Here is a 22,843-nt window from a genome sequence, read left to right as displayed (position 1 = left end):
AAATCTGGTTCTGCAGTTGAACTAGTTGTACATTTTCATCATGCTGTGCCTTGGTTTTCTCATGTACGACGGGATGCTAATATCTAGTTCTCCAGTAGTTAAGGAAGTCACATGAGGTAACAGGTGACAAGCAGCTGGCAGGCCACAGGCACTGGCTGTGACTTGCTTTCTCCTCTCCCTCCCTGCTGCTCCCATTAGCTCTCCCTCTTGCTGTTGCCCCCAGGCTATCTCATTTTGTTTCAGCAGTTCTCTTGGTCATACTTCTAAAAACACTGGTGTAAGGAAGGCATACATTCTCTCGGTTTAATCTTTCGTGCCTCATTTTCTAGCCTCTCATCCATGTGTATCAGCCACAGGATAGCAGAGGACACTAGGCACATAGAAGTTCCTCAGTAAATACTTATTGAGTAGAACAAAAGGACGTGATAAAGATTCAAACTAACTGCTGTTTGCCATCAAGCTTTCTTCCTTAGCTAGAGGAAGGTGGCTGGGTTTAGTCCAGGAGGATAATAAATGCATTACTTTTTGAAGAGAGGTTTTTTGCGGTTTTTGCGGTGCGGGGGTGGGGGGGGGTTGTTTGCTTTGTTTTTTGTTTTTGTTTTAAGCGGACAAGAATGGTAGAACTTAAGATAGGAGGCTCTGAGAGGTGGCGTGTTAATTTGCTAAGGCCACCATAACGAAGTGTCATAGACTGGGCGGCTTAAACAACAGAAATTACTTCCTCACAGTTCCTCAGGCTATCAGTTTGGTTTCTTTTAAGGCCTCTCTCATTGGCTTGTTGATGGCCTTCTCCCTTTGCTGTCCTCACATGGTCTTCCCTCTGCCTGTCTGTGTCCTAATTTCCTTTTCTTATACGGATATCAGTCATGTCTGATTAGGACCCACCCATATGACCTCATTTTACCATAATTACTTCATTAAGGGCCCTATCTCCAAATACAGTCACATGCTGAGGTACTGCGGGTTAGGACATAAATATATGAACTGGTGCGGGGCAGGGAGGAGGACACATAATTCAGTCCATAACAGGTGGCAGCCTTGAGGACCTGGCACAATGATGTTTTCCAAGGATCTGTGCTCTCTGGAGAAGGTGAGTGTTCCGTTGAGTCACAGGACTAGAAAAAAATCTAGATGAAGAATACTTGGTTTTCATTTCTGAAAAAACAGTACTTTGTTCAGATTTCTGAACAGAACTCACTAGGACTCAAGCTAATTTTTCTCTTTGTTTTTAGGCTAGACAAATCTTAATGTTTAGCACCTATTTTTTCCCCACTTTTGAATATCCAGTGCTTAGCTCATAGTGTGTATCAGGAAATAGTTGTTGAATTGAGTGCAGGTGATTTGTCTGCCTCTGGACATTGTCCCGATTTCATTCACCCCAAAAGGAAATGAATTGTCTTTTCCATGGTCGTTTATGAAGACTAAAGGCACATTTTTATTGTCTCAGGATTTTTAGACTGAACTCTCGCTGATGTCTGAATTCTTCTGCTACAGTAATATATTTCTTTATGAACTGTATTTTTTAAAGAATGTTATTGCCACCGTTTCCTGAGTTGCTTATTATTTTGTGCGTTATTATCGCTCCTCAGACTTCGGAGGAACATAGGCATAATTTCCTTAGACATAGATCAAAACTGCATTTGATAATTAAATATGCTACAGTTTGTGTTATGGAAGAACAATAAACAAAATACTCGGTACACATTTTTTGATTTTTGTTTCTGATTATTTCAGAATATTTCATTTCATAAAAATATTTTTAGTCATAAGGTAGGCTTTGATTGGCTAAGGAGCAGGTTTCCAAAAGTATCCCCTCACACGTGTACATGTAAATAGACTTCTTTCACAAATAACACAGAATAATTTAAGATAATTACATATGGGACTATCAAACAGCCTTCATATATGCAGGCAGTTTGCGGTTTCAAGAAGCTACTTAGTTCTCTAACTGGAAATCCATTTTTTGGTGAATAGTAATTTATACTTCAGATTTATTAATGTTTGTAATTAGTGGACATATTTATTCTTATAAAATATAGTAGTAAAAAGATAATGTTTCAGCTCTGTATCTCTTTTTTTTTGTTTTTTGTTTTCCCCCTTGACTGGAATTCTTACTTTTGTTAGTGCTTTTTGCCCAACTTTTTTTTTTTAAGCACTTTAACAAGTCAGAAACGATATGATGAAATGAAAGTAGTTTCTCTTCTTCGTAACTACCCCCGTTTACAAGCCCAGGGTTGTTCTTCACATTTAGTGAGATCCCTGTTCTTCTTGTACTACCTCAGTCAAGTCTGTACAGACTGCTTGATCATTGGAATTTTTACGTTGACTGAAATAATGTAGGTTGTAAGCTTCTAGAAAACAAATACTTTGCTTATGTGCCCTTCCATTGTCTAGCACGGGGTTGAAAGAAGATTGTATGAAAGAGGGACATCTGGAATATGCCTTACTTTTTTCTTAATAGCTAGTGGCAGGGCCGAGGGAAAGAAGACACTATAGAATAATGCATGTTTATATGAGATGGTAAGAAAAACCCATATTTATAATAAAATTATAAAAAATGCGCTACCATATTCATGCTTTGTGTGTTAGACAAAATAGAAGATGCTTGAAATAAACAAATGGGACCTAATCAAACTTTTGCACAGCAAAGGAAACTATAAACAAAACAAAAAGACAACCTCTGGAAGGGGAGAAAATATTTGTAAATGATGCAACCTACAAGGGCTTAATTTCCAAAATATACACACAGCTCATACAACTCAATAACAACAACAACAAACAAACAAAATCCCAATCAGAAAATGGGCAGAGGACCTAAACAGACATTTCTCCAAAGAAGACATACAGATGGCCAATAGGCACATGAAAAGATGTTCAACATCACTAATTGTTAGAGAAATGCAAATCAAAACTACAAAGAGGTATCACCTCACACTGGTCAGAATGGCCATCATTAAAAAGTCTGTAAATAACAAATGCTGGAGAGGGTGTGGAGAAAAGGGAACCCTCCTACACGGTTGGTGGGAATGTAAATGGTGCAGCCACTATGGAAAACAGTATGGAGGTTCCTTAAGAACTAAAAATAGAGTTGCCATATGATCCAGCAATCCCACTGCTGGACATATATCTGGAGAAAACTGTAATTCGAAAAGATACATGGACCCCAGTGTTCATAGTAGCACTATATACAGTAGCCAAAACATGGAATCAACCTAAATGTCCATCGACAGATGAATGGATAAAGACGATGTGGTATATATACACAGTGGAATACTAGTCAGCCAGAAAAAAAAAAAGAATGAAATAATGCCATTTGCAGCAACATGCATGGACCTAGAGATGATCATACTGAGTGAAGTAAGCCAGACAAAGACAAATATCGCATGATATCACTTATATGTGAAATCTAAAGTAGGATACAAATAAACTTACTTACAGAACAGAAGCAGACTCAGGCATAGAAAACAAACTTGTGGTTACCAAAGGGGAAAGCGGGGGTGGTGGAGGAGGGATAAATTAGGGTTTGGGGATTAGCAGATACAAACTATTGGGTTGACCAAAAAGTTCGTCTGGTTTTCTCGTAAGCTGGCTCGAGTAGCACTTAGTTGTCTTTAACTTCATTCAAAACAATGTTAGATTGTATTGTGACAGCTGTCATATCAGCGTGCATTAAAAAAAAAAAAAATCAAAATTGGTGAATTTTTGCGTAGCCATTTTAATATTGAAGATGGAAGAAAAAGCAACATCGTCAGCATATTATGCTTTATTATTTCAAGAAAGGTAAAGATGCAACTTAAACGCAAAAAATTTGTGCAGTGTATGGAGCAGGTACTGTGACTGATCGAACGTGTCAAAAGTGGTTTGCGAAGTTTCGTGCTGGAGATTTCTGGCTGGACGGTGTTCCACTGTTGGGTAGACCAGTTGAAGTTGATAGCGTTCAAATCAAGACATTAATTGAAAACAATCAACGTATACCACGTAGGAAATAGCTGACATACTCAAAATATCCAAATCAAGCATTGAAAATCATTTGCACCAACTTGGCTATGTGAATCGCTTTGATGTTTGGGTTCCACGTAAATTAAGCGCAAAAAACCTTCTTGACCATATTACCTCATGGGATTCTCTACTGAAACGTAACGAAAATGTTCTGTTTTTAAAACAAATTGTGACAGGCAGTGAAAAGTGGATACTGTACAATAATGTGGAATGGAAGAGATCATGGGGCAAGCGAAATGAGCCACCACCAACCACACCAAAGGCCGGTCTTCATCCAAAGAAGGTGATGTTGTATATATGGTGGGATTGGAAGGGAGTCCTCTATTATGAGGTCCTTCCAGAGAACCAAAGGATTAATTCCAACAAGAACTGCTCCCAAGTAGACCAACTGAAAGCAGCACCTGATGAAAAGCATCTGGAATTAGTCAAGAGAAAACGCATAACCTTCCATCAGGATAACGCAAGACTGCATGTTTCTTTGATGACCAGGCAAAAACTGTCACAGCTTGGCTGGGAAGTTCTGATTCATCCTCCGTATTCACCAGACATTGCACCTTCGGATTTCCATTTATTTCGATCTTTACAAAATCCTCTTAATGGAAAAAATTTCAGTTCCCTGGAAGACTATAAAAGGCACCTGGAAAAGTCCTTTGGTCAAAAAGAATAGAAAGTTTTGGGAAGATGGGATTATGAAGTTGCCTGAAAAATGGCAGAAGGTAGTGGAACAAAACAGTGAATACGTTGTTTAATAAAGTTCTTGGTGAAAATGAAAAATGTCTTTTATTTTTACTTAAAAACTAAAGGAACTTTTTGGCCAACCCAATGCTATATATAAAATAGATAAACAACAAGGTCCTACTGTATAGAACTGGGAACTATATTCAATATCCTGAAATAAACTATAATGGAAAATAATACATATATATGCATATGTATAACTGAATCACTGCTGTACAACAGAAACTAACACAACATTGCAAATCAACTATAATTCAATAAAGAAAAAAACAGAAGATGCTTTGATGATAATTATTAGTGTATACGTTAGAATTTCTAGTGTCATGGTTTAAGCACCATTTCACATATACCTGTAACTTAGCAGCCTAAATGAGGCTAATGTGATTAACTTGCCAAGGCCAGGAAAGGGTTACATTTAATAAAGAATATGTAAAAAGCTACATCCTGAGCTTTAGTAGGGAGTATGACTCAGAATCTTAATTTTAAGGAGTTACTATTGCTTTATTAATGAACTGTTAACATAGTAGTTAATTCTGAAGCTATTATATTAATAGGTTCATTAATAAACAAAGATTGTTTTTCTTAACATAAAAATTAATGGCTATTGGGCTTCCCTAGTGGCGCAGTGGTTGAGAGTCCGCCTGCCGATGCAGGGGATGCGGGTTCGTGCCCCGGTCCGGGAAGATCCCACATGCCGCGGAGCGGCTGGACCCGTGAGCCATGGCCGCTGAGCCTGCGCGTCCGGAGCCTGTGCTCCGCAACGGGAGAGGCCACAACAGTGAGAGGCCCGTGTACAGCAAAAAAAAAAAAAAAAAGATTAATGGCTATTAATTAAAATTAAACCTATCTTGTTCACTGAAGTACAGACTAATGTTGATAAACTTGCCATTTTGTCTCAAGCAGTATTTTAGGAAACAAAGCTTACTATAATTTTTTTATTAGAATGCTTTAGACATGATTAAGTCATTTTATTTTGGCCTATAATCAGCCTCCTGAGATGTAATGAGAAGTCTATTTCAATACACAAGTTTAATTTTCAGTTTTTTGTTTGTTTGTTTGTTTAAACAAAATTTCCTATCAGTGTATGTACCTGATTGTCTTAAGCTAGATTAGGCCATCTGGTCTCTTTGGAAGCCTGGTTCCGGCTTCCAAGTTTATTCTTGTGGCGTCATTGTCCCCTTTTCTGCAGGGCCCTAATGCAGGGGCCATGCTCTCACCTGTCCCAGCCCTACCAGTTCTTTGAGGTCCCTGAAGCCTGCTCTGATTCTGCCATTTCATGCTCTTGTTCTCTGTACCCCACAGCTTTACCTTTGGATTATGGTTTCTGTTGTATTTTTTCTTATCTTGTGTCTCAACAAAATTGTTTGCTCCTAGAGCAGGTAGCATGCAGTTGGCCACAGAGGCAATAAATATTGGCTTTGTACTGCCTTATGTTACCTTCCTTGGTTGAATTTTTAAAAAATCATTTGAAGAAAGTATAGATAGAATGTTGATTGGCTCGCTCTGCTCACAGCAGGTCCCCGGTCACAATGTCTCCTTCACAGCACTCGGTACATCGTCAGGACATCTTGGGAGCGAAGGTGTCCTCGATTTGGGATTGCTCAAGTGTTTGAAGGGTTGGGATCCCTCATTTCATCCACAACCTTGGTTCCAGATTAAATGGCCTTTAGGTACTATTATGGGTTCTGAAGTTAGTGTTACCTTGGTTTCCTGAAGCCCCAGTGTCATGGAACTGTGCTTGCTAAAGCAGGAACGGGGTTGGGTGTTATGGGGCAGACGTGGAATCTCAGCCCTCTAAGGCATATTTACGTGGCCCAGAAAGTCTCTTCTTTCTGGAAAACCACCAGCTAAAATTCATTTAACTAGTTGAATTAGAGAATCAGAATTCAACATGCACTAATTTTTTTTTTTCCTATGGAGGAGAGAAGATTAAAGTTAAGGAGGAAGTAATTAAATACCATATACATTCACAGGATATTTACTAATAATGCATACTACGTTCTTTCTGCTGTTTCCTTTAGGTGATTGAAGACAATACTGGAGTCCGCCGGGTGGTGGTCACACCCCAGTCTCCTGAGTGCTACCCCCCAAGCTACCCCTCGGCCATGTCTCCAACCCATCACCTACCCCCCTACCTGACTCACCACCCGCATTTTATTCATAACTCACACACAGCTTACTACCCACCTGTTACTGGACCTGGAGATATGCCGCCTCAGTTTTTTCCTCAGCATCATCTTCCCCCTACAATATATGGTGAACAAGGTGAGTAGATTGCTGGCATCGGGAGCTGTTGGAACTGGTTACAACATTTAAGTAGCTTGAGAGAGCCAGTGAGCAGCTTTGTTTCTTCTGTAGTAAACATGGTAGAGGAGGTTCTATCTGCTGTATAAAGCTCATGGTAAATTCCTAACTTTCTTTGTCCTGAATTGTGTCTTGCAACTCTTTCTTTCTTTATATGTTTTCAAATTCTGCCCTCATCCCACCCCACAGAGAGCAGGTAGTGGGAGAGCCACTTCTTATTTCAGAAAAGAGGCAGTAACCTATCATATGTTCCCATGTCCTGATAACATATTTTTATGTGAACGTGGCCCAAGACAGAACTGCAGCACATTATTTCTTAGGCATTCATATGGTCTAGCAGTAGAAGGGAATTTACAAAGGGTTTTATGCCCCTTTTCCAGTGATAGAAGACTGCGAGGTCTTGGTAAACTTTGGGTTTCTTGGATGCTCTGTTGCAATCTTGGCGAACTCCAAATCCCCTGACTGTTGGTGTGGTCTTCCTGAACGCTGTTTTTAGTTTAAGAATAGCCATTAGTGCAGCCACAGTTTCACTGGTTGTTAGGCAAATATTTACCTTGAAATGAAAAAGAATCTCAGAGATACCGACATTATTTCTTTTTAGTTTTGGCCTTGGTGTTGGTTTAGTCTAAAGCCCTTCTCTATCAAAATGGATACTAAGAAACCAGACAAGTGAGGATAAAATTAGACTTCAACCTCTAGGACTTTGCAAAGGGATTTTCTTCTGTGTCTGACTGTGAATTGAAGTGTTTTATTGTTTCAAACACTTATTACATTGGTTTACAGATAAATTGTATGAGAAATGCCTGTTAGTTTTGGAGGAAGTTGTCACCTTACCTTCTCTCATCAACTTTATATATATATATATATATATATGTTTCCCCCTGTATGTTTATACCACATTGGAATATTTTCTTATTAACAAGAGAAAAATTTGAGATAGGTATTTTAAGTGAAATACCCTGTGTCCTGTTGTAACTTAGGGATAGAATTTGATTTTTTGTAGTTGTAGTAATAGTTAGAAAGAAATTTAATATAATTCAAAAGGATCAGGTGCTATTATAATGGGGTATGGAGAGATGATAGCAAAAGACGAATCAATACTTTAATTGCATGGAGGCATCAATAGCTTCCTATTGCTAAAGTCTTTTTGTCTAGTAGCATAACACTCCAAAACATCAGATTGGGCATGTTCCATGAAAACATTTTGATAAAAACTGAAAAAATTCAGTTAATTAAGTATAGTTTTTAAAAAAGTATTCAGTACTCTGACACAGTACACATTAAGTATTTGAGCATTTGTCAGAGTTTTCTGGTTAGGTCTGAGCTTAATGACAGTGTGAAAAGCCTTGGCTACTGACTCATTGCTTGATGAAGAGTGTCTGACCTGCCTTATTTTAGCAGTCTTTTAGTAGGATGCCACACAGTTACTGTTTTGTGAATGGTGTCCTCTGTAATTTTATACAACAGTATGATTTAAGTCATCGTTAGAATTAAGCAAAAAGAGAAATTATATTGTCTTCATTGAATAGGGTATTTTGGTTTAATTTCATTAAAATAACACAGAGCAATAATGTAAAAATAAAAGTGCCTTCATTGATTCCAAATTAAAGAAAGCAGAAAACAAAAATCCTTTGCTTTATAAATAAAAAGGCTTTTATATATTGTCTTACCTTAGTTCTCAGTGTGCATACACCTAAAAGCAATTTAAACATTTAATTTCCCAAACCATGTGAGTTTAAAAGTTCTTGATGTTTTAAAATATTATTCTATCAGTACCCGTGGTGAATATTTTAAGTCTCAAGTGTAATGCATTGTGATATTTAAAGCCTTTTTACCATTCTTTTTGTATATGTTTAGACATAATTTATTTGGGCATGCACTTTTTGAATAGGATTGTGTTTCTCTAGTGCAGATTGGTTATCTTGTAAAGATTTGCTTTTTAAAGGTCTTCCTCAAGCTATGTGAACAGAAAGAAAATGAAAAGTGGAGCTTTACCATTGAACAATTGAAACATTAGTCATTAAGTTATATAGGGTGACCATACATTCCTGGTGTGCCTAGGACAGTGCTGGTTTAGGTCTCGTGTCAAGAGAAATAATTAGAAATGCTCCCTAATCATGCTCAGAATTACTCAGATTTGGATGGAAATTTATATGGTCACTCACTCTGTGCGCGCGGGGCCTTTTTTTCTTATAAACATGTAAGGACCCAGTGTCTGTTATACACTACCATTTTTATTAATGTCTAAATAGAATTTTTAATTGCTTAAAAAATTTAAATTTAAAATAAATGTTTTCCCCTAAGATCGTGAGATTGTTTTGCAGGCTCCCATTTTCTTTCGAGCCATGTTAAAAGTGAAGCCAGGTGACTTTCTACTAGTCAGTTTGTCTTACCTCCTGATCACCCCAAAATACTAGTTTATGACCGTAGATTATTATGCTTGGCACCAGGTTCCAGAGATGACTTATATTTATCACTACAAGATCTCCTTGAACATTTCCCCTGATTCTGTGAGCTTTGATTATTTTTAATGGGAATTTCTCATCTTTTCATTTTAGTAGGTTTTGTTCAAATGTTGGCTCTTCTAGATGGCACAAATAACTCCTTATATTCTAGTTGCTATGTACTTTCTGATAGAAATGCTATTCTGTCCGTAAGGATAAGCATACTTTCAAGTATCTTGATTCTAAGAACACATTACTTAAGGGGGTATTTTATTTGTTAATTCTAACTTTTTTTGTATGTTGCAACTACTAAAAATAACAGGCAAAATCAAGCTTAGTTATCTATTCAACTGAAATATGAACTCTTGGTGGACAGTAACCCTTCTTCAGTACTTCCCATAATTTCTGGAACATTTCTGAACATACAGTATATTTTTTTAATGATTAATTATTCCTTTATTGGTTAGAAATTAATGGGAATATTTTAAACATGTGTAATCTGCGTATCACTTTTATACTGTATTTAGTAATATGTTAAACTTCTTCCTTCAGGCATCAGGTCATTTGACCCTGTAATAATTTGTTATTGGAAACGTAGACTGAGCTTGCATTTGTCATAATCATCATTTTAGAAATTATACCACTCTATGGAATGTCGAGTTATATCACCCGAGAAGACCAGTACAGCAAGCCTCCGCACAAAAAGCTGAAAGACCGCCAGATTGACCGCCAGAATCGCCTCAACAGCCCTCCTTCTTCGATCTACAAGAGCAACTGCACAACCGTGTACAACGGCTACGGGAAGGGCCACAGTGGTGGTGGCGGCGGAGGCGGGGGAGGAGGCAGCGGTGGGCCGGGCGTTAAGAAAACAGAGCGGCGAGCAAGAAGCAGTCCGAAGTCAAGTGACGCAGACTTGCAAGGTAATGTTCAAAGACGTTTGCCGTCAAAGAGTGAGACGCCGAGTTTTCTGTCAGGGTGTTGCATGGCAGTTGGTCTTTCTGCTAGGAGCGATAGGGTAGACCTTCTCTTATCTTTTGCTCAGCAAGGACAGGATGTTTTGTCATCTCTTTTCTATCACTACTTCATGGCAGACGTGTTATTTCTTCGATCACACGTGCTGTGTCACGTTCTACTTAATCTCAGTAACAAGTACCTGACAGTGTTTTCACGTTAGCTTACTTCCGTTGTTTCATTCTAAGTAGACAAATGTGGAAGAGATCCTAAGTAAAACAGGTAAACTTTCTAAGAAGTATAGGGCTAGTTTAAATCTCAAAACAATTATACCTCATAAAACCAGATGTAATTACTTCCATACTGTAGTGAAATTTATCATTGTGTAAGGGAATATATTTCTGTCTCCCTCATCAGTTATTGTTTTCAGTGCCACCTTTGGCATCCTGAATGAAGTATTCATAGACCAAGGATGAGAGGGAAGAATTAGGGGCACCACATATAAATAGAGAGACATCAGTTCAAAAGGGCATTTGTTTCTTTGTAGATTAGTCTTGTGGCTGTAGATCAATAGATATGGGAAGAAGGTGCGCGTGCCTTAAATGAAGCTTTTAGGTAAGACTTAGACACAACCTGTTCTTATGCCACAGGAGTTAAAAACAGAAGCTTTTTATGTAGGCATATGTAGAAGGCTGACTTAAGGGAAGCAAAAGAAGAACACTTTGATAAGCTAGGTGAGATAACAGATAGAAATAAAGACATGTGAAAGACAAGGTAAGAACGGATTATAACACTATTAAATACACTCCTTCCTTATCGGACCTCATCCAGGTAGAAACCGGCATTGTGTATGTGAGAATGTGTTTGTGAATGAAAAAGACAGAATTAGTGTATGGTTGATTGTGTAGGGAAGACTGGCCTCTGTCAGGGCAGAGGAAAATTAGGTAAAACCAGACACTGGCATCAACATTTCCTCCCGTGTTGTTCATATGAGTGAACTACAGCACGAAAAAGAGCAATAGTAAGATACAGTGAAAAGTGAACAGTAATTTCTCTGTGAGATATATTATACGTGCTTTTAATTTTGTTTATTCCTTTCTGTATTTTCCAACTTTTATTTAATTACCATGCATTATTATTATTATAATTATTAAACAAAACATAAACAAGTATATAAGAGTGACCCAAGATTTAAGAGGCTTTCAAACAGCTCCTAGTGGAAAGTGCTATGTCTGCTGTATAAAATGATTTTTAGTCAAATAATACTATAATTTCTAAGTTTGAAATTCAGTTATTAGCAAGTTATAATTTTAAATCATGGGCATTTAAGAGAGAATTCACACACAAAAAAATTAGAAATAGGTTTTCCTAAGGAGAATTTTAGTCTACAGAAAAAGAATGTATAAGCTGTCTTCAGAGAGCTTATGAAGTTTGAACTACCTTGATTACTTGATTAATTCTTTAATACTTTTTGTTCTGCCTTGCATCAAAAAAGATTTAAGGCAGATGAAATAGATAAATATAATAGAGCCAGATAAAACAAATTTGAGTAAGATCTAAGAGGCAGAGAGACAATAAGAGAAGGGAAATAAGATGAAGCAGGGTTAAAGTTAGCATACAAAATTAGTGAAGTTATGAATTACCTGGCAAAAGTAAACCTTCCTTATATATGCAATTATTTCCTTTTACATATACCTAAATGTGTAAGCTGCCCTATATTTTAATATTCTCTCATAGCTGTAAGAGAGGAAATGGATTTGCATTGAAATCAACGCTGAAATGTTTGCTAATGTACATATGTTTACAAGCATTTTGGCATTTTACATTATGACAGAGAGTATAATTATTCTGAGCACCTTAAGCTCTTTGCTGTTGTGTAGAGAACATGTTACTGTGTTGGTAACAGTGAGATCTTTTTCATTATGGGCTTCTGGGAGTGTGTGTTTCACAATGAAAAGAGTTAGAAAATATTTTTATCTCACCTTCAGTTCAAACTTGGTGTATTGTTCCTTTTCTCATCACAGTATTTGCCTACTCAAAATCACTCCAAGTGCTACTCTCCACATGGTTTAGCCATGAAATATATAGAGTCAGATGGAGTATTATTTTATGTACTCTAGCGCATTCCAATAAGGATCTGAGGGGGTTTACATGTTGGATAAAAAAATAACAATTTGCTGACATGAATTGAAAACTTACGTCCTGACAAAAAAATACACACGGATGTTTGGAGCAGCTTTATTCATAATTGCCAAAACTTGGAAGCAACCAAGATGTCCTTCAGTAAGTAAATGGATAAATAAACTGGTTCATCCACACATGGAGTATTACTCAGCACTGAAAAGAAATGAGCTATCTAGCTATAAAAGACACGGAGCCACCTTAAATACATGTTACTGCGTGAAACAAGCCAGTCTGAAAAGGCTACCTACTGTATGATTCCAACTATCCAATAGAAAAAGGCAAAACTATGGAGGCAGTGAAAAGATTCATAGATGTCAGGGGTTCGGGGAGTGAGGAGTGAACAGGCAGAGCACAGAGGATTTTTAGGGCAGTGAAACTACTCTGTCTGTTACTGTAATGGTGGGTACATATCACATACATTGGTCAAAACCCATACAGTGTACAACACCAAGAGTTACATACACCCTAACGTAAACTATGGACTTGGTAATGGTGGCCTGTCAGTGTAGGTTCATCAGCTGTAACAAATGTACTGCTCTGGCGTGGACATGATAGGTGGGGCAGGCTCTGTGCATGTGGTGGGTGGGGTGTATAAGGGCCTTCTTTGCATCTGATCAGTTTTGCTCTGCAATTAAAACTGCTCTGAAAAGTAATCTATAAAAAAATAAATATCTGAGGAAACTGAGGACAAATAAGACGAAGACACGAGTAAGGTTGTACACAAAGAATCCCGAAGAGTTGCTTGATGTAGGCCATCTGTTTGGCTTTGAGCCTCCAGGTTGTCCGAAGCAAAGAGGAAAACCTGAATCAGGTGGAATAGGTGAACAAAAGCACCTCTTGTTCCTGGAGTCCATAATGTTGTTCATAGTGGTTCAGCCCTGTCTGCCTCAGAATGTGATTGTTGGCTGAAAGGATCCCAGAAGGCTTCTTCTGCCTTCTCATACGTAAATGGCAACATTCTCCCAGGGTATCTTTTTGCTTGAATGTACTGCAACTGACTCCTGTACCCAGGAAGTAAGTTTCTCAAATAATTCTTAAGTTTTCAGTGCCATCCGATTAATATGAAGCTACAATTAATTCTAGTATGTTGATCTGTTTACATTCATGTGTAGTTCGCACAAGATTAGGGTTTATACTTAACCATGACGTACAGGTTGTGGTATTTTTCTACATTCTACTTAAGATGCCCACGTTTGCCAGAGGAGGCCAACTTTTAGTCTCAGAATTCCCTAGTTTTTGAGGGAATCTACTTGAATTACTTACCGCCTTTTTACTACTTAGAAAATACAAATGTAAAAGGAAAAGGGCAAACTTCAAATTTGTACCTGGTGCTGTGATAAGCAAACAAATTATGTTAATCTAAGCAAATAAATACATTAAAAAGATGGAGATTGCTTAATTACTCTCTGGAATCTTGGTTCCCTTGTTTGTACTTCAGAAACACTGGTGGAACTTCCAAAAAATGCAGACCCCTAACCCTCATTGCAGACCTGCTAAACCAGAATCTCTTCACCTGATCTGGCTTCATGTTTTTTCATTAAACTTCCACTGAGAATGATGGCCAGCAAGATAGAGAACTACTGTTCTGATATCAAGGATGGTTACGGAAGGTGTGGTTTGCTAGTTTGTATGTGATGTGAGGTAGGAACTTTAGCTCACCACCTTCTCCCCACCTCCTAGGACTGTGTGTGGCATCATATAGTATGTACTTAGTAAATATTTGTGGAATGAACCCTGTGTTCTTAACTGCACTGTTCTCTAAAACAAGCCATCTGCTCTGCAGCCAGCCCCTCCTTTCATTTACTGCTGGTACCTTCAGGAAAACAGCTTAGGCAGGACAAAGTCTACAGTACCATCAGGGGAATGTACGATTCCAGTTTTCTTGTACACCTTGGCGTTGATGGTGTGATGTGGGCAGAGAACAGTTGGGGCTTTGGTATCAGACACACTTGGCTTAGAATTGGGTTTTGTCACTTGCTGACTATTTGCTTTTAGTATTCCCTGAATCTCTGTATCCTCATCTGTAAAATGGGTATTTTAATTCCCAATATTAAATATTAAAAGTAGTCTATCTCGGTTCTTAACACCTCAGTATAATGGTCACCCTTGTTACTTGAATATTCTTATCGTCTCCCCCCTGTAATCTTAGGGTCAACTCTCATCAAGATACATGCCCTTCTCAAAACAAGTATCTCTATGTGCCCCTGAGCCCCCTTCTCCCCCTCCCGCCATCCGATGCCGTCTCTCTTGCCTTCATGCCCTCGCCCTGCAACTCCTTCCCCTGTAAGCCAGAAGTGGCTTCCTTCTGCTTAAACCCGTCTTCATTTTGAAAGTTCAACCCTGTACTCCTGGACCTCTGCCTCTGAAAGTTGCATCCAGGCTCTCTGAGGGAGATTGCTACTGGGGTAAAAATGTGCTGCCTACCCAGAGGTGCCAGATTTCAACATCTTCTCATCACCCCATCAGGGGCACTTAGAGTTCCGAGTGAGTGAGAACTCTGGATACCCTCTTGGGCCATCCTTTCTAATGAACTCTGTCTTTGGCATCTCCTCATACATTTTTTAGAAACCTGAGTTAGGATTCCCTATGCTTAGTCTGAGGAGGACCGCCTTATGTTTTAAGAAATGGGAGTATCCATCTTCCTCTGCATCCCATCCTCTGATTACAGCCGCATCTACATCAGATCTGAACGTGCTGTACCCCTCCCTAAGGAACCTCCATGGTGGTCCCCATTGTCCAGAGAATAAAGTCTAAGCTGCTTGATGCTCACCTTCCCAAGTACTTTAGATTTCCTCACCAGCTGCCCAGAGTTTTGCCCTATTTCAAGAATATGCCTCATCTTCTCTTCTTGGCTTTTCCTTCCAGTCCCTGTGCCTAGCACACTCCCAACTCAGTCCTTCAAGAGCCAGCTCAAATATCATCTCTTTCTGTGGGGCCTGTCTCCCCAAGGCATAATAATGGCAGATTGATTAGGGGAAAATATTTCAAGAAAATTTCCCTTCTCTTTCTTTTCCTTAACTGGCATTTGATTTTAGTTCAGTGCCTGAGCACCTTGTCCATAGTTGTTCAAGGACAGGATGACAGAATTTGTCCTTGTGTGCAGAATGTTGTACAAGAAGAGCTGGGCCTTGAGCCTCTTCTGTGGCCCAAACCAAGTTAAGATTGTCATGTTCCTTTTATCACAGAGGCTACAGAAGTTTCTGTTGCTCTTCTTGAATGAGAGGGAAGTTTCATCCTTCCATTTTATCCTTGGTAAAAACCGAAGCATATGATATCAAGGAAGTTATTCAGAGGATACAGTTTTGTAACTGAAATCCCCTAGTTTTCAGCCAGCACTGTAGTCCCTGTGTCATATTGATGTATCCTCAGAAAGGAGAGTTAGGTTATCTGCTAGTACTGTTTTAGAAATGATTTTGTGAAGCCAGAGTGAAAAACGAAAACTTTGGTGAGGATCCACTGTCTGATAATATGAAAAGACTTAAGTAAGCAACCCCATTAATAATGGGGGGAGTTGTTTGGGTAGAGGAAGGGGAGAAAGAAAGAACATCAAGAGTGTTTATAAGTCACAATCTCCAAACACCTTGTGTGTGTGTGTGTGTGTGTGTGTGTGTGTGTGTGTGTGTGAAAGTATTTTGTGTGTGCAGTTGATACTGCTGACCTTTACCTCATCCCTGGGTTTATCTTTTTCACTCATTACTTGAACATTTTAAAACCTTAATGGATTTGTAAGATAACAGTTGTTTGTGTTTTAGATTACGTGATACATAACAAGTCATTTCACTAGGCCTCAGTTTCCCTTTCAGTAAAATGAACAGGTGAGTTAAAGTCAGTGATTTTCAGGGCTTCCCTGGTGGCGCAGTGGTTGAGAGTCCGCCTGCCGATGCATTGGACATGGGTTCGTGCCCTGGTCTGGGAGGATCCCACATGCCGTGGAGCGGCTGGGCCCGTGAGCCATGGCCGCTGAGCCTGCGCGTCCGAAGCCTGTGCTCTGCAACGGGAGAGGCCACAGCAGGGAGAGGCCTGCGTACCGCAAAAAAAAAAAAAAAAAAAAGATCTCATGTGGATCCGCAATGCAATACAGAATCCTTCCTCTCCAACCATCATCTTTCTCTCTCTCTTTCTCTCTCTCTCTCTCTCTCACACACACACACATACGCCGGCGTTGTAACAGCAGATAGAGTTGGAGCTGCTGTGCTTGGAGCGGGAGATATGGGCACTTGTCATCCACAAAGCTTTCCTCACCCTCACTTGGACTCTGGCTGTTCAGTCCCAGGCCACAGCTTCATCGCCATCTAGGAGCTTGTAAGACATGTGCCGTCCTGGTCTGCCCCAGACCTGCTGGATTACAGTTGGTGGAGGTGGGACCCAGCAACCTGTGTTTTGTTGAGCTCTCCAGGGGGTAATCAGGCACAGTAACATTTGAAAACCACTGGCCCCGTGAATGCCAAGCAATTTTGAAGGAAGATTTTTAAATGAGGGGTATGGGAGGCGTTCAGTTAAAACACTCATTTTAAGTTGAAGCTTATTCCTTTTGTAGTACCTGTATAATGATAAGCATATACGGGAGGTAGAGAGAGTCCCTTTTATGTTGCTAACGTATAAGTAGTAGTTTACGTGAAGACCTCTAGAACTTACAGTGCCATATGGGAAAACATTGGGACAAAATGGTAAGACTTCCAAATATAGAAGAAGATGAAGATACAGCATACTTTTGGCATTTGACCTTTGGAATTGTTGACAATCCAGAGACTCAGTTACACTGTTGATAAAATTCCATCACATAGAATGATAGTTTCTGATTGTAATATTGAAAGCTGGTGACAAAAGCATTATTCTTATGCTTTTCTCCTTCTGACCCCCAGTAGTAGTATTCCTTATTACCAGGTTTTTGTGTTCTGATTTCTTCTCAGATGGCCCTCCCTGACATTTTTTCTCTTTCTACATTTTGCTATTACTGGTCAGAAACCAGAATCTGACCCCTGTATGTATGTACTGAAATTAGCATGAAAGTTTATTCATTCTGCAGATAAGAATTGCTGTAGTGAGGGTGAGGACGGCCTTTTCCTCCAGAGGTCTGAGATTGTGGGCAGTTGCCGGTTCTTGGAGGCTGTCTCTTGCTGGGTGGCTTGGCTCTGGGAGGGGCGGCTGCATCCACCTGTGCAGGGCTGACAGTCGTTTCCTTTGTTTGGAAGGACAGGCCTAATGTTAATAAGGTCTGGAATGTGACGAGTTAAGGCAGATTTTCTTTTGGAGTCTCTTTTGGTCCTGGCTCCCTATAAGAGATAACACTGGTGCTGTTCTGTTTAAAATAAGGTGTTTAGTGGGGCTTTCACACTTCATAAGTGGCTCATTTCTTCTTTCACCTGCAGCCTTTTTCTCTCATGAGCACATACCTCCTAGGCATACTCTGACTGGGTGTTTTGGAAGAGAGTTTACTTGTGCAGGGGGCAGGGATCCTTTCTCCCGGTGTGGGTGCTTTCCACACTGCATTTGAAAATGGTACAGTTTCTAGTTGGATTTTCATTATTGCTTCATCTCAAGTTTTTGGTGATGATAAATCCCGTGTGTTTTCACCTGTCTGCAGCTGCATATGAATCCTGTGCGTGGCAAAAATATCAAGAAAACATGAAAAAGAAAATGAGCTCAAGTCAGTGGAATTTACCCATTCTTCTGCCAAGTACAGTCTGAAAAGTGAAAATAGTCCAGTCAAACCCAAGTGACTTTTATTTTTTTGAAGAGACAATGTGGACCCTTGGATCAAAATGCAAGATACACTCATTTTGGCAGGAAGCTGGGCAATTAACACCCTTACTTCCATTTCAGATGTAGATTGCCAGATCTATCCCCTAGTCTCCAAGGCCCCTGAGGGATGCTGGGAGAGGTCTGAGCAGGTTTCCAGGCCTTGTGACAACTGCCTACGTGTGGGATGGAAGGGAGGGAGACTTGGGGACAGAAGGCTGTTTTCAGGAGGAGGGTGCTGCTCACTGACATGTGCTTTCTGACCTGGGCATTATCCTCTGAGGGCCAGAGCTGGAGAAATCCAGCAATGAATAACTTTTTTCAGTAAGACCCCAGTGTACTGATTTTTTTTTTCCTTCCAGAGGCATTGACTTTCCTGATACAAAGGCAAAATCTGTGGCTCAACAAAGAGGAAAATGTGGTGGCCCAAATTTTTGCTATTGAGTAGAGTGTATAGTTGTCTTTATCAAGTTCCATCACTTATCTTTTTGCCTTTTGCCCTTTCCCCCTGTATTTCTGTTGCAATCTGGAATGTTTTAAAGATGTTAACTACATGGTTCTTTCAACAGACAGGATGAGATATTTTTGTCATGTCAGTTTAAGAAGTCTTAACGCATTAAATCATACTTGAAGCTTCCCATTTTTCACTTACATATAAAAAGACAGACAACATGCAAAAATTTTTTTGAGTTTTCTCTTGCAGTGAATGTTCACCAGAAGATTGAGGGCAGAATTTTGATTAGTTTCTACCATATGTAGTACTTAACTCTGTGAACCCATATTATTTTCTCTGCCTTTTTTTGCTTTCTTGGGAACTGATCATAGAGGCATTTAGATGACATCAGAACCCATGTGGGTAAAATACATGTCATCCCAAAGAACCCTTTAAACAGCAGGTATAAGTGATGACATGGTTGTTTCTGGTACATATATAACCTTCAATTTTATTGAATTGAAACTTTTACATGTTATTCTCTCATTTAGCTAAGTTGAATTCTGAATTTAACTGGGTCAAAGGGCATCGTCACAAATGTGCCATACTTAGAAGCAAAATAACATACTAGTCAGGACCTTGCAGATCTGGGTTTAGTCCCACCTCTGCCCCTTGTGAACCTTGGGCCTTTGGGCAAGATAGTTAATCTCTCAAAGCTTCAGTTTCTTCATGTCTGTATAAAATGGGGACCATTAATAGCACCTATTTCAGAAGACTGTCATGAGTTCTTAATACAATTTTAGAGGCACTAAGTGCTTTAGAAATGTTAAAGAATATGGATAAAGAAAGACCATGGCATTTTTCTGCTTAAGGGAACCGCCTCATGTAGGTCATGTTAACAGAACCCCCAGCCTGGGAGCGCAACCCCTGGAGTGCTGCAGGACAGGGCCTCCTGTGTTCTGAGTCAATGTTGAGTAACTTTCAGTGCCAAGGATTTGAGATATGAGGGGAGTCAGAGAGGCATCCAATCCCAAGAAAAGACCGTGACCGTTTACCACCAACAGCCTGGTAAATCCTGGGCAAGAGTAAAATTCAGTTCCCTCCTTATCTCTCCTCTGCCTCTTCTCTGGGCTGGATTCTCTTGTGAGGCCGAGGAGTAGAGCCTAATGGGCCAGCTTGTTTCTGTGTTTGAACCTTCTCAACACACGGCTTTAAATTACTTTGCTAGGTGTTAGAAGTGCTGCAAAAGGAGTAGCTGGAGATGACTTGGGCAAGCCACGACTTCTCTATATTTTGCTAACACTTATATTACTTGCTGTGGGGCCGTTAGTTAACCCAGACGGATAAGCTTGCTAGGAAAGCCACTAAATTTCAAGCTCTTTCACAGTTCTTCCTTATACCTCAGAAGTCATACACGTCCACATTCTGTTGGTCACATATTGTACCTACTGATACGGTGTGGAAGGCGTCTGCCCCGAGGTGGGCTGATGGTGGGGTGAGGTAGGGGAGGGGTCATCTCAGAGGCTGGCCACCACATGGTGTGTGGAGTCGGGGACCATGCCTATTAATACTCCACTCCATCTGAAATAGTCTCGGCATTTGTGATGGAATTTTGGCAACTTTCCAGCTGTTATGTCAACATTGATTTTGTCACTACATCTCCTGTGGAATGGTCCTTCAGGATTCCTGTATGTAAGTGCTGTATGAAGAGGCAGGGTATCGAATCTCTGGGTTTACAGGACCAGTTTCTTATAACGTGACGATTATAGACAGTATTGCAGATATGCTAATTACAGGCCATCGTTTCTGCTCTGACCAGCCTTTGCTTTTATTTCCAACTTAATTTGCCCGACCATACACACCACAGTGCAGCCGATTATATCACGCTGTTCCAATCACCATACACACCACAGTGCAGCCGATTATATCACGCTGTTCCAATCTTTGGTACTGTAATGAGACCTTGAAATTCTATTAAGGATTGAGTAGAGAACACAAGGGTAAAATGGGTAAGGTCCATGAGAGAGAGCAGTGATACCAGCTCATTGCTTGCGATTTAGGATTTACAAAGTAAAGAGTGTAAATGTCGCTGTAGTTGACCATAAAATCTCCTCTTCTTGCCTTCTGGTGCTGAGTTTGCATTCTTATATGTGCCTCGTGCCCCACCACCCCCAATTGTAGCTGCTACTTCCCAGCTGCATCAGAAGAATGGAGCTTTCCACACACGCAGGCAGGCGTTGAGCTCAGAAAAGGGGCAGGAAAGAGCAGGTGATAGTGGTGGGGATGATTTGCTCCAGGCACAAAAGGGAATTGTGATATCCGGAAAACTGGAAAATGAGGAGGCTGGAGTGAGAGAAGGGCCTCAGAGGAATGGCACATTGAAACAAAAGGAAGTGGCCAAAAGGAAAATAAGTAGAACGAAAGGAGGAAACGTGGTGGACAGGGAAGATTCTATGGATTGTGGAATAAAGATAATTTGGCAAAAACAAGAGGAAGAAAAGCAGAGAGGTTTCATGGTTCCATTTTCATAGATTGCATTCCACCCACTCAGTCAGCATTTTCCAGCGGAGTAGGGCACAGCCCTTTTGCCCTGTGTGGTCCATGAGCCCTTTTATCGGTGGCTCCACTTTGGGCAGCTCCACTTTGACCAAATCTCCATGTAAATAAAACTCTTACTCTTTCCCCTTTGGGCTTTCCTGAAGCTTGTGTCTTCCTCCTGTGCTGAGTTAGGACATTCACTGCCAGTGTAGATTCGATAAGCGAATTAAAAATGAAGCCTTACACGGAACTTCAGCAGCGTTAGCAATACACTAGATTGAAATATTGGGTTTTTGAATAGTGCTCTGCAGTTGTTAAAGTGATGTTTTAGAGTTTGGGTGTGCTTAAAAACTGGAAATTTAGAAAAAAAATTTCCTTTTTAAACTTTAACTTGGAAGTTAAGAACAAGAAAGGGGTTTACTTTACCCTTGAGTTAGTGTGCTTTTGTTAAAAGCAGCCTGCGTTAATCAAATGTCATGATTATTTTTAGGTCCTCTAACAAACTGAGGTTACTTTTTGTTTGTTTGTTTTTAGTTTAGATTTATTTAACTTATAGAAGTAATATTTACTTATTTTGACAATGAAAAAACTACAGACATGTAGAGCGGTCATCTCTCTCCCTTTAGCCATCTCAGTCTACTCCCTCAGAAATAGTTTGTATCTTTTCACATCCTTTGAAGTAGTTTTCATCCTGTTCTGTTCTTTTTTTTAAATTCATTTTTAACGTCTTTACTGGAGTATAATTTCTTTACAATGGTGTGTTTGTTTCTGCTTTATAACAAAGTGAATCAGCTGTACATATACATATATCCCCATATCCCCTCCCTCTTGCGTCTCCCTCCCACCCCCCATCCCACCCCTCTAGGCGGTCACAAAGCACCGAGCTGGTCTCCCTGTGCTGTGCGGCTGCTTCTCACTAGCTATCTGTTTTACATTTGGTAGTGTGTATATGTCCATGCCACTCTCTCACTTCGTCCCAGCTTACCCTTCCCCCTCCCTGTGTCCTCAAGTCTGTTCACTGAGGTTACTTTAAAATGCAGTCAGCTCTTTCCAAAGTCAAAAAAGGAAGTTCACTCTTAACTTTACATTTATATATAATAAAAAAGAATATTGATGGCATTTCTAGTAAGTGCTCAGATCTTGCTTCCTAGGCTTATTAGATCTACCCCAAGAGAGCAACATGAGGAAGTGAGAGGGAAGAACTAGGTCTACAAACAATTTTTTAAAGATTTTCATAAATGCATTTGTTACTGCTGTGCTTAATTCACATGGTGAACTTACATTGACCTCTTTTTCCCTATTATTTGAAAAGACAAATTATTATATGGAACAGTAAGCTCCTTAAAATCAAGAGGGATGGAGAAACTGCCATATTTTAGGTTCACTGAGTTCCTCAAAACTATTTAAGTATATTGCCAAGCACATTAAAAAAAATAATATTTAGTCTTTCAGGGAGGTTTTTTTTTTTTTTTGGTGGAATGTTGCCCCAAGGAACTCCATAAGATATCAGCAT

General features: G+C 39.7%; 1 protein-coding gene across 3 annotated transcripts in view; it reads left to right on the top strand.

Annotated features, from left to right (window-relative positions):
- Nucleotides 1-22,843, top strand: part of FNDC3B (fibronectin type III domain containing 3B) — a 352,410-nt gene that overhangs the window by 201,622 nt on the left and 127,945 nt on the right. For 2 of the 3 annotated variants that reach the window (XM_030863564.2, XM_030863519.2), the window contains exons 5-6: nt 6,759-7,002; nt 10,118-10,405. In XM_030863564.2, coding sequence (XP_030719424.1) covers nt 6,759-7,002; nt 10,118-10,405 — 532 coding nt within the window. The remainder of the gene's footprint in view (nt 1-6,758; nt 7,003-10,117; nt 10,406-22,843) is intronic. The other variant, XM_060298416.1, reaches the window with a different exon arrangement.

Source organism: Globicephala melas, chromosome 4 (genome assembly GCF_963455315.2).
Source record: "Globicephala melas chromosome 4, mGloMel1.2, whole genome shotgun sequence".
Lineage (NCBI taxonomy): Eukaryota > Metazoa > Chordata > Mammalia > Artiodactyla > Delphinidae > Globicephala > Globicephala melas.
The sequence above is the reverse complement of the archived record's forward strand: the minus strand, read 5'-3'. Positions and strand labels throughout refer to the sequence as shown.